Here is an 18,846-nt window from a genome sequence, read left to right as displayed (position 1 = left end):
GGCCACTACATGATATTTTTGAAGAGTTTGAATGAGACACTAACACTAACAAGGTCTTATATTTAAATATAAACAACATCAACTTAATTACCTGTAATAACTGAACCACATTTGGTGTTTTGTTGAACATTTCTTGAAGCTGATGGAGAATGGTATTGTGGCAGTTACTGCAACCTGAATTTGGGCCAACTGTTCCCAAAGAAATATGGAATTTCTGGTGGATGGAGTTCCACTGGATACTAATCTAAATGAAGAGATTGCATATTTCAGAAACACAAAATAACACATTCAAGTAGAAGATGAAATGTTAAAAGGCAAAGTGCTAAAGATCTAAATGAGGTCTTTTTTCCTTTTTTTTTCACAAATCTTTTCTTTTTGATTGTACAGATTAATGGGTTTTATTTTTGCAGATTTGTACATGTATATAACATACTTTGGTCATTTTCACCTCCTCATTACCCCTGTAAATGATGTCTTTTTTAAAAAAAAGAAGACTGGATTCAAACTCCAGATGTACTAGTAATATAGACCAGTATATTCCCTGAGCATGTGTGTTAGCCCTCTTCTACTAAATAGAACAGAAAGAGAAGGGGCTAAAGAAAAATAATTATTTTGTGGTACTGGGGACTGAATCCAGGAAATGTTCTACCTCTGAGCTATACCCCTGGATCTTTTTACTTTATTCATTCATTTATTCATTCATTCACTCATACATCTACCCATTCATTCATTTATTGAGACAGGGTCTTGCTAAGTCATCCAAGTTAGCCTTGAACTTGTGATCCTCCTGCTTCAGTCTCCTGAAGTGTCTGGGACTACACACATGAGCTACCATGTCCAGCAAGAAGAAATTTTGATTAAATTTTATTTGGTAAGTACCATTAGTGTTTATTTTTCACATTTCTCTTGAAGAACAGTCACTCTTACTGCCATCAACTAAGGAGTACTGTTACAAAGGAGAAGTAACATAGATAATGTATCCCAACATGAATACATTCAGTTAATACACTTTAAAACACACAGGTAATTTCTGACTTGATGTATAGGAGTCCAGAGAGAGGTTATCTGGTTGCATTTTTATACTAAATTTCTAAAACTTTATATGTGGAGAAAAAAATAATTAAGGAAATGTAGATTAGAAGGAGTAACCTCAAGATTAAGATAGGATCACACAATGATAACATTCATGTGACCCAAGCAAAGGCATACTATATTATTCACAGCCATTCACACATACTCCTGCTTACACTAATAACATTGCCAAATATTTTGGAAATCAGACATTACTTAGTCCAAAAACTCTTCAAGATCGTATACCTCATCAAAGAGGGTATTTTTAAAATTTTAAGGAATTAATTGTTATACTATACTATATTTATATCAACCAAGTCTTTAATATTTATAATTTTATCCCTGATTTGTACTTCAGTCCTTACTAAGACAGGTGCTGTGACCACTGAGCCATGGGGCCACACTTCAGTCTTTATTCATTTTAAGGCAGCTTCTATGTTTTGGGGGTTCTTGATTTTTAAAAGATTTGCAAGACAGGGACTGCAGAGTTTTAAAATCAGACTTACTGAGCTTCCCTTGGTGGTTCCATAACACAAGATAAGTTTTCGGTAATTATAAACACGAACTTCTGAGAAAATATTGAGATGAGCAGGTATATCTAAGCAAAATGGAAACAAATTTTTTAAAAACCTCTAAAATAAGTAGTGCTTTTTTTTTTTTTTTTTTTAAGGCAACAGCACAAATAGATAGTATGCTACAAAATGAGGCCAGGACAAGGAAGGGGACAGATACTGAAACAGTCCAGCAGAGTGGCTAGAGGGCTCCAATTCCAGTTCTGCCACTTACTTGTTATGTGGCCTTCAGCAATGTTCTTCTTATCTGTGACTTATTTGTAAAATGAGGAATATTAACTACCTCATAGGCGATTGTGAGGATTGAGGGAATTAACAGAAGTAAATGATATGGCAGATAGTAAGTAAGTAAGTACAGTACTACATTACAATAACATAGGTATGCACAGACAGATCTGAGTTTAAAAACTTCTAGAAACAAAAGAATTTAACAGTTGACTGTCTGGTGGAAGGAAATTGAAGTCTAGGATGAAAGGGACACATTTTTATTAAACATATTTTTTATAAACAATGCGCATTTTTTACTTCAAGTAAATAAAAGGAGAGGGGAGTAATTTAAAAGGAAGGTTATCACATGTACCTGGTAGAGAACGTGCAAATTCCAACACACACTCATATAATCGTGCAATGCTGTTCCAGTCATTAAGGAACATTTCAACCACTTTTCTACCACCAACAGGTTCAGACAACAGATTTTCATATGTCAGGTAAACATGCCGGGATGGTCCTACAGGATTAAAAGAGAAGATTAATAGTAATAAATACCAAAAAACTTTCACAAATATGCAAAGACAAAGTGTGTGAAACATCTCACCTTGCTCCCTGGTAGAAGTGCCATTAAGTGGACAGTTTGCAAACACTAACTCTGCCACCCATGTGCGGTTATTTCTACCTTGTAATCGGAAAGTGCAATCAAGAAGAGAGCGATCCAGAGCCTTTTGGGTTTCCTCATTTACACCCTTACAGGGAGGAATTCTGGTGATGAAAGATAGCATATGAAGTGTACTTTACACAGAAAGACAAGGCACAATGTACACAACGACAAGCAGGGTGTGACATGAGAGCTATAGTACAAATTTTACTTCCAGATACCTTTGGCAAAGGAGGGAACAATTTCACAGTAATTAATATTTATCCAATTTAACTCATATCAACCTGGATTAGGACCTCTCACTTTAACAAAGTAATGATTAATCATTATACATAATCCTGTTATTTAAAAAGACCACACATATAAAATGAAAATCAAGAATAGTGGTTCCACAAAATCAGAATATCCTCCAGAAAAAGCTAAGGTGAACGAAATACTTGTAAAGCTACTCTTTGAAGACAGGGCAACAAAGTACAAAGAATAAGGGCTGTGGAGCCAGGAACATGCATTCTAATTCTTACTCAGTCACATTCAACCTGAAGGAATTTGTTTCCCTGACTATAAAATAATTACCTTATAGGTCATTGATGAAAAAAAAATGGAATTTCAGTTTGCCTGACTATAAAATAAAGAATTACCTATGGGTCATTGATGGGAAAAAAATGGCAACAATAGAGAAAATGCTTACTGTGTCTGATAGAGCAGATATTCATATATGTTAATCCTCCTGAGTTGCCATGACAAAATTCTGGCTCATTATCTCCATGGCCCCCTTCTTTCTCTATAAAGGTAACTCCTGCTGTGATGGAGCTTTTCGTGTATTAACTCATTTAACACACATATTGTCTGTCACATATAAATGCATGGATCCACACGCCACATACATAAGAGGAATATAGTAGCTTTTGGTGTCTCAGAAATATTTACCTATCCATTTCCTTTCTATAGCTTTATGAACTATATCATTTGTGATAAAACATTATGAGGTAATATATTTTAGCTATTAATGAGTTATTTCAGTAGTGGATAAAATAATGAAGTGATATATTACACAGTTTGTTTGTTTGTTTGTTTGAGACAGAGTCTCACTATGTAGTTCAGGCTGGCCTTGAATTCACTATGTAGCCCAGGGTGGCCTCAAACTCACAACAATCCTCCTGCCTCAGCCTAATGACTGCTGGGATTACAGGCATGCACCACCATGCCCAGCTTACACATTATCTCTTAACCCATTTCCCTTGAAATTGGGAGATTACAGTCCTAATCTTACTCTCAAAGTCTGCCACAAAATATCTCACTCCTATTATTTCTGCATTGCTGTAGTATTATCAATAGTCTTTGGAAACAAAAGATGTCATTCTATTAATAGCATTCTTTTTACACTAGTGGTATTTCCATTTACAAAATATAGGTTTTTTTCAAATATAGTAATTCTTGATCACTGAAAATTAGACGAACGCTGGCAGTAAGCCGCATATTTTTTCCTAAATGAGAAATGGGTTAATTCATAAAGATGGTTATTTCTCAGATTTGGCATAATGATTATCTATATCAAGTGAAAAACATACAATGTACAGGTAACTGAAAATACAGAATCTTGATTCAGTAGTCTTATTCAGAATATAATACCTAAAACAGGGTTTCTTAATCTTGGCAATACTAGCATTTTGGGCTAGACCATTCTTTGTTGCGGGAGGCTCTTACGTAGCCCTGGACTCTACCTATTAGATGCCAGAAGTCCCTCTCACTCCTCTTCTCAGTTAACAATAACCAAAAATATCCCCAGACATTGCCCTAGGTTCAAGAACTGCTGACCCAGAACAAAAAACTTAGGAGAAAAAAAAGTGACAGAGATTGCATGTGGCAAAAAAATAAAATAAAAATTTTTTAGGGGGAAAAAAGCTATATAGGTCACATAAAAATACAATTAATATAGTACTAAAATTTTCTCAATTAAAATTTCTATATCTCTTCTTCAATATGCAGCCTTTAAAGTTTTTCAAAAGTTATCTTTCACCCGGGACTTAGCTCAGTGGCGCCGTATCAGCCTGGCAAGCGCAAGATCCTGAGTTCGACCCCCAGTACCAAAAAAAAAAAAAATTATCTTTCATATTGTAAACTTTTTACCACTACCAGGAAGATTCTGTCCAACTACATTTTACGTAGTTATGGAAACTGCACATGTGGCATGCATGTTCTTCCACTTGACAGGTATACTGAGGACTTGCCTATCCCTATACTCAAGACATACCCCTCCTCATAGGAGCTATAAAGTAGTCAATTCAGATAGATATTTCATTTTGAGCTTGAAAATATAACTGCAATACATTATCTTCCTTTTATATTAAGCAGGTTTTTCATGAAACCCACTTGGTTAGAAAATGAAAGCACAGAAGCTGAATGTTTTCAAGTGAGAACCAAGATAAGTGTAAGACTCCTTTCAATTTCTACTCGAGAGACAGAAAGACCCTGAAAGTACATCCTGCGCCACTTTCATAATCTGTGATATAGACATAATTGGCTCCACTTCAAGGAACCTGTTACATATCTACTCACTTACAAGGTTGTAAGTGTAACAGAATACAAAGGAAACTACAGTTACAACTTTTATCTTCCTGGCACGATGGAGGGGGAGGTTCCCCATAAAGAAACCTTGCTACAAAAATTGCTACGAAACTTAAAATATTACAAAATACTATCATGTAAGCCAAAAATTAAGAACTGAGGAAGACATACCCTGAATAATGGATTAGCCTTTTCTGAAAAATTCTACCAATTCAAAAAAGGTTTTCAATCTTAAACAGCTGCTCCTGGCTGATTTTTGTCCAGTCCCTCTGCACGCTGAACAAACTAAAGAACTAAGCTAAGGTCCTCTAGGGCAGATATGCATCTGCTTTGTTCTCAGGGCATTTACAAACATCAGTTAAGCACACTGCGGCCTCACAATGCAAAAGCAGGCCACTGAAAAACCTAGTCAAAGCAGCACAAGTATGCCTTTAAAAAGCAAAGAAGGCTTCATAAAGGCTGCACATACACACCCAGAGGGAGAAGCAGAGCTCCTCGACTTGCAAAAAGCAAGAGTTGTACCTGTATGTTAGTGGCAAAAGCTACAGGAGGTAAACACACATGCAGGCAGGCACGCAAGCACAATGGATGAGACAAAACCCCTGATGGTTATGGCCAGAGGACCAGGACCACTGCTTAGGACTAATCTGAGTGCAGAAGGTGGGAAATTTGCCTGAGAGCTCAAAACTAGACATCATAAGCATATGGCTCTCAAAATGAGGTCTTTAAGTCTCATGTATGCTGTGGGATCGAGGCTCTTTTCTGCACAAGGCAACAGGTCTGTGAAACTGAACAAATGGAGTTTTTATGATATGGCTGATACTATGATCTCAGAGAAGCACCAAGGAAGCCTGCTCAACAGATTTTCAAGGAGAGATGACTGAACAAGAAGAGAATGTATTTTCAGCAAAGTGGAGGAAAATGCGCCCTATACAGTATTTTAGGTAAACCAATTAAAAACCAAACACAATCAAAAGCATTACATTTTCCTACTAAATGTCATTATAAGGCCACCTCTGTCTCTTTCAAATTTTGTGTAAAGATGGTGTTAAGATGGCTAGTTGGGCCAGGGATTTAGCTCAGGGGTTCTGCCACTTACCTCACAAGCAGAAGGTCCCGAGTTCGATCCCCGGTATCAAAAAAAAAAAAAAAAGATAGCTAGGATATGGTGCAGTGGCGTACAACTGTAATTCCTGCACTCTGAGAGGCTGAGGCAGGAGGATCACAAGTTCAAGTACAACTTGGGCAACTTAGTGAGACCCTGTCTCAAAAATAAAAAGGGATGGGGATGTAGCTCAACGCAAAGGCTCTGGGTTTGATCCCCAGCACTATTTTTTTTTAAAAGTAAAAAAAGATAGCTGCCAGGCTGGGATTTAGCTCAGTGGTGCTGCCGTCTGCCTCACAAGCACAAGGTACTGAGTTCAATCGCCAGTACCAAAAATAAAAAAAGATAGCTACAAGTTCTGCTTCAACTCTTAGTGCCTAATGTGAGCACCATGGCACCTGGGTTATGCGCACACTACTGTACTTGCTAGGCCTTTCTACCTTCCACAGAAACAAATAGATTCCCATGTAACAAAAGTTAAAACCTCACTGCTCAAATTTGAAGATCTGCTCTCTTGGCAGACAGGGGAATTCACTAAATAAAAACTGCTTACATACTAATAAAATATATATTAAGCAACATCTAAGAAATAAAATGCTCCCCCTCTCAAAAACACAAAAGCAAAAACAAAAACAAAAACCCCCTACCGTTTTATGGATCAAAACTCTGGTCTCTTCCTTCCGCAGTACTGCAGCTTTGCAAGTACACACTCTATCACTGTCTAAAGCCCACGTAACCACATGAGCTTCACTTTTAAGCATCCTTTGGCTCCTTGTTCTTTGTCCACTTGGAACCGAGCCCTCTGTTCATCTCCTTTTGTACACTCATCCTTGGTGATGTAATTTACTTCCCCTGCTCAATCCAGGATGAAGAATTTAGCTACTTCTGCTCAGATCTGTAACCTGAGCTTAACACACATCCCCACCTGCTCAAGGCACCTCAAACTTAGCAAAGTCCTTTCAAACTAACATCTGCAACGTCCCTTGTCTCAGAAACCACCACTACCAGCCATCATCTGCTCAAGATAACACTAAGAAGCATCTCTGCCATTTCCCCTCCACCTTTCTCACCTCCAACACCAAATGAATCTTAAATAGTTTATCTTAAGTCCTTGTGAATCCTAACCTAGTCCAAGCTACCAACTGTGGTGTGAACCAGCTCAGCAAGTGGTCTCACTACTTCATTCTTGTTCCCTCCAATTTACTCTCCACATTGCTATCAGGTTAAGTGTCAGAAACACCCACGTAACAATCTTCGTTTTTGCTTCAAATCATCTGATGATGTCTTAGTGCCATTAGGATAAAGTTTAAATTGTTTAAGGACACTTACAAAAGCCCTACATCTGACCCTTCCTGCTTACATCTGCAGCCTCATCTCTCTACCTCCCGCCATACTGAACTCCTTTGGGCTCCAGGTTGCCAAGCTCCCTCCTGCCTCCCTCCAAACCTTCACATTAGCAGCTATCCCCTCTGCCTGGAGCCTCCAATTCTCGCCCCACCTCCCTTTCCTCCGGCTAATTATCCCCTCTCCTTCAGCCTGAATACAACTGGTACTTCCTCAAGATACCCCTTCAGCCTTCTAAATCACCCATTCACCTCTTGGAAGCCCAGTGTCCTGAAGGGCATTATCAGAATTCAAGCCTGACACACAGTCCCATTCAGTACACATCTGCTGGAGGAGTAAAAGAAATGCAGAGGAAAGTCATTCTAAATACCACGACGCGCTGAACTGCACTCCACAGGTTAAAGGGAATCTTCCCTAAGATGTTAGTGAGTCTATGCAAACCCAAAACACCCAGAGGTTCTGACTCTGCTTCGTGCTGGCGTACGGGAGGAGAGAAACAGCTCTGTCAGTGTGACTGCAATGTGGGGCACCCACTAAGTCACACGACAGGGGCTTACTTTAATAAGCGAATAGCGTGGCTGAAGCCATCACCTTCCACTTGCACTCCTTGGTGTGGGATCTCCAGATTGGACAACTGAGAAAAGACAAGCACAACCATAAGAGACCATTAATTTTACAAAAGAACCTACCCTTTCTATGTACTCCTGTCTCCATTTTCGAGCCGTCAGTTCTAGGGCCAGTCCACCAAAGTTACAACATCACCATCAGTCACGAGCAGTGTCCCCTCTATTAGATTTCCTGAGAAACTACAGTAAGCGCAGTGAAACTCAAAGCTGCCCTCAGAGTCTCTAGTTTAAAAAACACCTGAGCTGGGCATGATGGCACACACCTGTAATCCCAGCACTCGGGAGGCTAAGGCAAGAAGATCACAGAGAGTTTGAGGCCAGCCTGGGCTACATAGTGAGTTCAAGGCTAGCCTGGGCTACATAGTGAGACCCTGTCTCAAAAAACAAAACAATGAAAAATGTCTTCACAGGTGGCAAATCTTTAAAATTCAGGAGATTAACCTAATGTCTGTAGCAAGTTAAAAGTGACCCAGAACCAAATCTGGTGGTTTCCAATGAGGCAACTGAAAAAATAAGACTAGTTTTCTTGTGTAAATTCTATTGTTTGTTCAAGAAAAATCTGAGTCAGAGTCGTATCTTGTTTCTAATCATAACAAATATCTTTTAAGTTTATTCCTTTACTGAAATATATTTTTAACAGTTTTCTATTTTTTAACAATCAAATTATTTTCTGAGACCCAAGAAAAGAGAATTTCCAATTTATGCATGTACTCAACGAAATCTCTTTCCCAACTGGAGGATTCAGAAAGTGAGTTAAGACGATGAATGCAGGGATAGCACCTGAAACCCTTTCTACAGAACTACAAGTTGTTAAGAAATGCCAGCAAGTCATCTGATCTACCAAAGAAAGGCTTGCCTTTGGCAGATACTGTCATGTCTCCTTTGACAGAGGATTTATATGTACCTTGTTCCAGAAAGGATTTAAGTTAGTTAAGTATTTGACTGACTCTTTGGCCTGGGAAGGGTAGCGGTTTAGAAAAGTAGCTACTGAGCAGAGAGACAGTAGGGATCCAGATTCAAAAGAAGTGAAGGAAAGGATAGGATGGCCTCAAAGATATTGCCACTATTCTATCAATCAGAGATACAAACAGCTCTGGTAAGATCAGATTTAGTTATTCATATCTCTGAGTAAATTACTGTAAGCAGAAAATGTGCTTGCTTGTTTTTAATATAGCTAGAACTTTCACTGGGAGAAGAAAAGGTAGGTAAGTTTTTAAAACATTGACTGAATTCAGTAGAGTACTACAGAAATGTTCTTAAATGTTCTGTGTGCAGCAGGTATAGGAGTCCAGAGAAGGGCCACAGAGAAGACACGTGTCTATAGGCATTATTCTCCGTGAGCCTGCAAAACACACATTTTTGTGAAATTTAGCCTGTGGGTAGGGAGAGAGGACACAAATGCCCTGCAACGTCTCAGTACCATGTGTTCTCCCATCCCACTGCAAAGGCTGCAACGGAATGACACTCATATAATCAATCCAAGTGACACAATGAGGAGTCCAAAACCCAGGAAATGGATACTCTCTGTACAGTTTAGGAGCTGTGGCCAGTTCCCAGACAAAAGGACATGCAGCAACCTCACTCACAGTTCCAGGAGCTGGGGGAAATCAAGGGCAGAAGTACCTATTTTAGGTGTATATTTCTGGGCTTGGGTTTCTAAGCTATTGCACTCTTCACAATTTCACATTTTATCCTCTGCTTGAAGATCCCAAAGCCCTCTGAAGTGTGAGTTGGCAAATAACAATATGTGGGCCCAATTTGGCCCACTGCCTGTTTGGATAAACTGAAATTCACTGGGACATAGCTATGTTCACTTGTTTAAATATCAACTATGACAACAGCTGATTTGAGTTCTAAGAAAGATCATATGACCCACAAAGCTTAAAATATTTACTGTTTGGCCCTTTACAAAAAAGGTTTGCTAACCAATTTCAAAGCATAAAAGCTATTTTCATAAAGTCTCCTCAAGGCCATCATCATCAGCCCAATAAAAAAGTTAATTTTCCTGTTTCCAGACCTTGTCATCATTTATAGTAACTTACAAAAGAGGGAACTGTATCAAAAATGAAAACTTTAAACTAGAGAAAAATTAGGGTTTTAACCTATCACTTATAAAAGGTTGTCAATCCTTGGCCAAACCTGTTTTTGGAAATATAAAAAATTCAGGTTGTTACCTCTCTCTTTCATGTTTAGGAATTACAACTATATATTCTTTTTGTTTTGAGACAGGGTCTCACTATGTAGTTCAGGATGGCCTTGAACTCACTATGTAGCCCATGTTGACCTCTAATTCACAGCCATCCTCCTGCCTCAGCCTCCCGAGTGCTGGATTAGAGGCGTGCACACCACGCCTGTGACAAAAGTAAAAATATGGTTTAATATTCCTTCTGGCTTCTCATAAAGAAGCCCAGTTTTATTAGTGCTTAAGCTGTATGTACAGCTTCAACTCAAAAAAGGAGCCACTCCTTTATCAACTAACCAACTCTAATAGGTTTAAGTGCCTACTGAGAGACAAAAAAAGTAGGATGTTAATTCTTCAAAGTTGTCTATCTATACGTATATATATATGTATACATATATATATACGTATATACATATATAATATATATATATATACACACACATATATATATACGTATATATATATATTTTTTGTACCAGGGATCAAACTCGGGTCCTTGAGCTTGCCAGGCAGGCGGCAGAACCACTGAGCTAAATCCCTGGCCCTTGTCTATATTTTTTCACTAAGAAGAATTCATTTTACATAAATGAGTAGAAGGCCCAGAACCTGGAATCAAAGAGAAATATGTTTTACATGTATACCATGAAATACCAGAATTGCACCCACACCCTTCCAAAAATGAACAGGATCATACCCATTCTAGTTCTTCTAACTGAATCCATTTAATTAAGCAATGAACTTTAAAAATTACTTTTTCATTTAGAATATTCTGAATTATTCCAAAAAATTACCTCCAACCGAAGTCCTACGAATGGCATGTTTGTATCACACATAGCAACAAAGTGAGCTAGAACTTTATTGAAGGCACACGTTTCTCCTGATCGTTTGGTTTTCTTGGATTCTACTGGACATGAATCCTCAGACAACTAGAATTTAAGTAAAAACACACTAGGTAAGTACACGCGATACAACTCATGGCAATTAAACTACTATAACAAAGCTCAGTGTTAACCAAAACAAATGTTATACTCTCTCAACAAATGTTTATTGAGCAAATACTAACCTAAGCACTGGTAAGTTAGTAATAAACAATATGTTTAACAAGTTCTCTTGTGGAAAATGCTGTATAATTACCTAAAACAAAAGCATTTCCAAGAAAATGCAGACAATTGCTACTTAAACATCACTGCTGTCCTCTTGAAAACTATGTTTAATTCTTTCTCATATTAAAAACAGGTTAAAAAAAAAAGTTAATATATCCAAAATCTGTGCTCATTTCCATACGTGGTCATACCTTGCGCTTGGTACCAGTTCTGGTCTGTTTCCCAGGTTTCCGGAAAATCATGTCCTGAATGTTTTCCTTGAACTGCTGCAGCAGCAGTGCCATAACAGGGCCATCTTCACGATCTGCAGCACTCACAGACAGGAAGTAGTACTTGTATGACAGCTGCGTAGGCTTATTTGGAACCTCCAGCATCTCTACAACCTAAGCCCAAATCAGAAACGAGACTCAGAGAAACAAGTGTTGGGTGTTTTCCCCTTATACCAAGTAGGGCTCAGAATTATAAACCTAATACAGATGTCTTTCTTAAAGGTAAGGACAAATCAATTATGGTATCAAAAGCAGCATTCCTAGTAGGTACATAATTTGTTTTCTAAAATACAGATCAGACTAAAGAAGAATGATACAAGAGTAACCATAAACTATAGCAAATGGAATTTAAATTATTAGCATTAGGTGCTCTTGATATTCGTGCTTTAGCTTATAAAGTGGAAAAAAGTATGTCTAAGTCCAGTAGGTCTGCTATATTTTATAGACTGTATTTTAAATTGCCCTGTTGCCTCCCTTAACCATTAAAGCATCCTTAAAAATTCATTATGGCAGAGGAAAATGACAACTGTATTTCAATGGGATGTAAAAATAAACCTTGATTTTTCAAATGCAAAATATAGTCATTGTGAGGATAACAACATCAGCAACAGTTAACAGTGATAAAGACTTTACCATGTGCCAAGTACTAGCTGAAGTACCTTACAGATGTGAAAATATTTAATCCTCCTAAGAACCTTGAGAAGTAGGTATTATTTCATTTTTCTGGTGAGGAAACTAAGGCACAAAAAGCCCAAGGTCTCACAGCTAGGAAGTGATGGACTTGTGCTTGGATCCTAAGTTTGGCTCCTGTTTGGCTACACAGACATTGCTCTAACCCACCTTACTAGCTGCAAGGGCTAGCTAAAAAATTAAAGTCCCCTAGTGACAGAAATTAGTGCCATTAGTAGGCCAGGCATGATGGCGCATGCCTGTAATTTCAGCACTCAGGAGGCTGAGGGAGGAGGATTACTATGAGTTCAAGGCCAGCCTTGGGTATATGACTCAAGGCCACCCTGGACTGCATAGTGAGACCCTGTCTCAAAAAAAAAAAGAAAGAAATTAATGCCATTAGGAAAGGTTCCTGACCAACACACATTCCTGTCTCTCAAAAGAGAGAATCTCTCCCACTTCCCCTTCTCCCCATCTGTCTTTAGGAAAGCACTATACTGCTGATACACCTCAGAAAATAAAAATTAAAAGTAAAATGGACATTTCACCAAATAAGATATGGACAGCAAGTAAGCACATGAAAATATGTTCAACAACATTAGCCACTGGGGCAGTGTAAATTAGGACTACGCTAAAATACCACTGTATACCTATCACAGCAACTAAAATTGTCTCAATTAAAATACCAATTACTGGCAAGAATGAGAAACAACCTGAACTCTCAAAACATTGCTCATAAGAATGTAAAATAGTATGGTCACTTTGAAAGTTTGTCTTATAATACACATTATGTGACCCAACAATCCCACTCCCAATTATGTGTCCAAAAAAAAAATGAAAACGTGTTCACACAAAAAATACATGTAAATGTATTTAGCAGCTTCAGTCATAACTGCTCCAACTGCTGGAAGCCACCCAGATGTCCTTCAGTGGGTAAAAAATTAAGCAAACTGTGATACATTCATACCATGGAATACTATGCTACAACAAATGGAAGAAATTATTATACATACAACAGCATGGATAAGTGTAAGAGGCATTATGCAAAGGAAAATAAAACTAGACTGAAAAGACAAAACTATAGACAGAAAAGAGGTCAGCAGATACTAGTTTGGGGAGTGATTATTATAAAGGGAATTAGGAGAGATGATGGATTGTTTTATATCCTGATTGAGACAGAGGTTATAAAACTATGCATTTATCAAAACTCACACACTAAAGCCTGAATTTTTACTGTATGTAAATTATTTCAATAAGGCTGACCAACAACTATAAAATGGCACAGACATTTAAAGGGAGATCAACTGCAGCCAGCCTCACCTTTGTTGCTCTTAATATCCATTTTTATGAATGTATCATCCGAAGTGATAAATTTTCAGGATGAGGAGTAACCAACACTCAGTTTTGGTCTAAACTATGTAAAACAAATTACTGCTTTACCACTGGGTACTGACACTAAAACTTAGCTGTAGGCTGATGCTAAATAAGGCCAGAGAATTTTTTTTTAATTATAGCTATCTAAACTGTATTCTGTATTTGGCTGAGTATTCCACAGGTTTGGTTATCATACATATATTCTGCATAATCACTTTATATGGAGTCCAGGCAGTTCACTGAGAACTGAAGTAACAGTCCTTTGTTATGTGACAAATTTAGTTCCACAGCTCGTGTTTTAAAATTCAGAAAAAAGTAAAATTAACATCAGTAACAGACTCGTCAGTCTATGTAAGCAACTCAAGATCTATTGGCCTAAACAGGATATTCTTTTCAAGATATTATTTAAAAAGTACAGCTCAACATTCAAAAAAAATCATTCCCATTACCTTCAATCTTGAATTAAAAATTTCAAACACCTTAGATTCTTAACCAAAAGTATCTATTAGGTATATTCAGAAATTCCTATACACAGGGAAATATATTTAGGGTGAGTTCGTATTTCAAATTCTTGCAAATTTTAACTACCTCAAAGATCACCAAGAAACCAACTGGAAAATATCCAACAAAAGTGAAAATGGAAAATGAAAGGATTTTCCCATGCATTGAAAGGTACAACCAACCAACAAAATGGAATATGCTCTCAAACAATTAAGGACAAGAAAATAAAGGACTGCTTTAGCTAGGAGTGCTGGCGCATGCCTGTAATTCTGGCATTCAGGAGGCTGAGGCAGGAACATCCCAAGTTCAATGCCCACCTGTGCTACATAGTGAGTTCAAGGCCAGCTTGGACTGCATTATCTAGACCTTGTCTCAAACAATCAATAGCAAAAAACAAAACAAAAGCTGCTTTATGCAAGTTCATATTCAACTGAAGCCAAACAAGTTTATCTGACACCAACCTTCATAGTGGTAGCTGTCAAGTTGTTTCTTAAACACAAAAGCCTCATTCCAATCAAACACTAGGTCTCACTCTAGAAGAGATCCTAGATGAGGAATCCAGCTGCCTTGTATTCCCCAACTATGACATAACCTTCCTCTCTCCCCCGTCCCCTCATGCTGCGTTGTGAATCACTATATGAAAGTCAAATATTCAATAGAATTCACTTGCAAATTAAACAATAAATCACCCATGATGCTAACAGAATTACTGAACTTGATCCCCAACCACCCCTTTGCATACTTACAATGTAGTATTGTGGAAGTCGGGTAAGTTTAATGAACAGCTTATTCTTAGAAAGTTTTCCAATAGGATGAGTTGAGTAATTGGAAAGCTGCAATGTTTCACTGCTTATTGTAGGCAGATGTTTTATAGATTGTTTACAACGCTGCTGTCCAAGCCAAAACCTTAATTTAAAAGAGATACTTCACATCATAAAATCATAGACTTTTCTAATTAACTGTGTGCTACTTTATTACAAAGCAGACTAAAAAACAATTGATTGAAATTTAACTGAATTAACAAAAGGACACAGAACCATACTGATGAATCATTTTCCATTCTTTTATGTTGAACTGTTCTAGTTTTAAGAAGTTTAAAATGCAGTGTGAATGATTCTGATTACTTATAAGGGAAAGTTAACTGTAAGTCTGAGATAATAGCTTAGTTTATTATAGAGAATGGCAGGTTTCCTACCTTTTAAAGACAGTAAAAACTAATCTCAACATCCTTTATAAAATGTCAAAGGTGCTCATAAAACAAAACAGAGCAACATATAAATAAGCATAAAGGGACTTCATTTTCTGGTGTCACTGGACATATATAGCCCATTTTTATACTGTGTTATGTATAAAGTACCCTAGTATACCTAGCAGGTGCCAGTAAGTATGAATTACCTTCCTTCCTCCTCCCTTTTAGGTAAGCCATTTTGATTTTTTTTTTTTTTTTTTTTGTGGTACCGGGAATCAAACTCGGGACCTTGTGCTTGCGAGGCAGGCGCCGGAACCACTGAGCTAAATCCCCGGCCCCATTTTGATATTTTTACTATAGTACTCCTCTCCTTTTATTTGATTATCCTTGAAGTTAGGATATCATGGAATTAAATATATAAAAATGAATAAAATAACTGGTTTGCAAACTCTCACTAATGTACAATAAAATAAGAATTTTCACACCAGCGTAACAATGCAAAACATCCAAGCTCATGATCAGTAGAGTTATTTGCCTTGTTGAATAAACTGTAGATCAGCTTGGGAGCTACTACATTTGCACGGTGAATTGTATGAGGTACAAATCATGAACTAGTCATCTGCATTCAAACCATGATAGAATACATGACATCATAAGGGTAGATGGCCGATTGTTACTAAAAAGTGCATAAAACCTGGAAATCATTTTTTCCATTAAAACATTAAATTAAAATTTAATTTTAGGGGCCAAGAATTTAGCTCAGTGGTGCTGCCGCCTGCCTCTAAAGCGTAAGGTCCCGAGTTCGATCCCCAGTACCAAAAGAAAAAATTTAATTTTAAACTTAAATTCAACCACAAATTTAAAAGATTAACTGCTAGAATTGGTTACCGATGAAGGAATGAAGACCAATTTTCAAAATGTATCATTATGTGTTTTATTTTAGATAAAAGTTATAAATCTACTAAACTTGCTAAACTGGCTTGCAAATCTACTTCAATTCGCACCAACATACCTCTGTGAGACTAGTAAATTTCTACTATGTATGTTATTAAAAGAAAAACACGAGAACAGTTCAGATAAATATTTTTCATTGTCAAGATTAGTATTATCATCAATCCAACCCAGGTAAGTTACAGTAAGTGAGAAACAAATTCATTTGCCACATGAAAAATTCTAAGTGCTGGGCCTAGGGATGTAGTTCAGTGGCAGAGAGCTGGCTTAGCATGTATGAGGCCTTGGCTCAATCCCTAGCACTGGGGAAAAAAAAACAAACCCCCAAAACAAACAAAAAATGGACCTAAATATTGATAGACAGTGGTACCTCGGTTCACCAAATTACTTCCTTCCACGATTCTGGTCAAAAACTGAATTAGATGAGAACTGACTAAAATTTCCCCATAAGATCAACACTGAACCTAACTACTGACAACATTTGGTGATGGTTGCAAAACTTGTTAAATTTACGACAAATCAATGAACTGTACACTGAAAAAGGGTAGATTTTATGCTATATAAATAATATTTCATTGGCCGGGGATTTAGCTCAGTGGTTTCACGGCCTGCTGCGCAGGCGCAAGGACCTGAGTTCGATCCCCGGTACCAATAAATAAATAAATAAATAAATACATACATACATACCAACCAACCTCATAAGGTTGTTTCAAAAACAATTAATGTCCTATGACAGATTAATGATAAACTGGGCATTCATCACAAACCGTTGAGAAGTGCTATCATAAGTAACAATCTGGATTTTTCTTACAAATAAATTATATGAGTTAAAGTACAGATATATATTTGATAAGATAAAGGTTTCTGGGAGCTTGGTTTGCTGATTTCAGACTGACAACCTCAAGTTATACAAGATGTGAATTATTAAGCATGTTAGGTATTTAAACCTTGCTTGTTTAGCCAAAGTCCACAGAAAGGATGGTAAAATACTAAAGATTTTAGAAATTACCCAGATTAATAACTACGATTTTAATATACAGATGAACTAAATAGCAATTCAAAAGAAGCTCACATATTACCTATCTACTGTCAGTAAAAAGATGCTGTTAATGAAAAATTACTTGATTACATTGAATTTTTCAAATATTTAAAAGATCATAATTGGCAAAAGAAGAGGGAGGTTAGAGGAACACAAAAACAAGATCTAACTGAATACTCCTATTTTTGTGTCTTTTAGCCTCCCCTCTCCTTTCTGAATTTGTCAGTTTGGGTTTTGATCTCTGAAATTCATTTTCACTCCTTGGAATTTTATTTTATTAATTTTAAGAGAGTTTGTTAATGTTTCCATAATGGTACCTTTGTTTACCAGGGAGAGGGGTGTGTATATGAAACCCAACAAAATTATCTTGAGCTCCATTTCCAATTTTATTTAATTTAACAGTATGAAACAGGGCCAGGGATTTAGCTCAGTGGTTCTGCCACCTGCCTCGCAAGTGCAAGGTCCCGAGTTCAATCCCCTGTACCAAAAGGAAAAAAACAAAAAAACCAAACACAGTATGAAACATTTAATGGATTTTGAGGCAAACTGAATGGTGGTATCAGAGAAGCAGAAATGAATATTTTGGCAGTGTCAGTTGGTAGATTCATGCCATGAAGATTATCCTGGATAAGAACAAATAAGACTCTATTACAGAGAACACTTGATATAAAAAATTCACTGTATAAGTGATTTGTAAGTGCTTGTACAGGAGAAAATGAGGTAAGAAATGAAAGTTGAGTGTCATGCCCTTCATACCTACATCTGCTCTAGAGGGGAATTTGATATGAAGCACCACCACCTTGGACCTATTCCAAGAGAATTTAAGATTCTAAAGGTACCAAAAGGAATTAAGGTTCATGTCATAAAACTTAAGGACAGGGACTGATCAAGAGTAATGGCTGAGGGCCGGGGATTTAGCTCAGTGGTTTCACTGCCTGCTGCACAAGCTCAAGGACCTGAGTTTGATCCCCGGTACCAAAAAAAAAATAAAAATAAATAAAAAAGAGTAATGGCTGAGAAGAAAATATATCCTGTCAAAATAGGTTTCGATTTTTAGTCTTGAGTGAAATAAAATAAGCTTACTTAAGTTGCTGAATCCAAGGAATGATCCGTTTCATGTCATCATTGACAGATTTCTCCATGTCATCCAGAGTGGTTTGGTCTACAAAATAAAGCACTTCATTAATTAATTGCTTACATGAGAAACAAAATCTTTATGTAGCCTAAAATTTACATGAAAATTGTTTTAGGTAGAAAACTATGCTATTAAGTCAGAGAAAAAAGTAAACTAAATGCAGCATTAGCTATAAATCAACTTATTGTTTTCCTTAACATCTCAGGAGTGTTACAGATACCACAAATCATAGCAAATGAAAACCAGAAGAAGAGTAATACACAAATAATTCTACTCCTAT

At 37.1% G+C, this 18,846-nt stretch overlaps 1 protein-coding gene across 4 annotated transcripts in view; it reads right to left on the bottom strand.

Annotated features, from left to right (window-relative positions):
* Med14 (mediator complex subunit 14) overlaps positions 1–18,846 on the bottom strand; it is a 70,648-nt gene that overhangs the window by 26,786 nt on the left and 25,016 nt on the right. For all 4 annotated transcript variants that reach the window (XM_004850016.4, XM_021262565.2, XM_021262564.2 and 1 more), the window contains exons 12-20: positions 18,515–18,593; positions 14,999–15,158; positions 11,631–11,822; positions 11,128–11,262; positions 8,086–8,162; positions 2,458–2,618; positions 2,224–2,370; positions 1,578–1,669; positions 92–244 (exon numbers count right to left, since the gene is read on the bottom strand). In XM_004850016.4, the coding sequence (XP_004850073.1) occupies positions 92–244; positions 1,578–1,669; positions 2,224–2,370; positions 2,458–2,618; positions 8,086–8,162; positions 11,128–11,262; positions 11,631–11,822; positions 14,999–15,158; positions 18,515–18,593 (1,196 nt within the window). The remainder of the gene's footprint in view (positions 1–91; positions 245–1,577; positions 1,670–2,223; positions 2,371–2,457; positions 2,619–8,085; positions 8,163–11,127; positions 11,263–11,630; positions 11,823–14,998; positions 15,159–18,514; positions 18,594–18,846) is intronic.

Source organism: Heterocephalus glaber, unplaced genomic scaffold (assembly GCF_053883595.1).
Source record: "Heterocephalus glaber isolate CG9 unplaced genomic scaffold, H.glaber_assembly_v1.0 deba00001547, whole genome shotgun sequence".
NCBI lineage: Eukaryota > Metazoa > Chordata > Mammalia > Rodentia > Bathyergidae > Heterocephalus > Heterocephalus glaber.
This window is presented reverse-complemented; position numbering and strand designations above follow the sequence as displayed.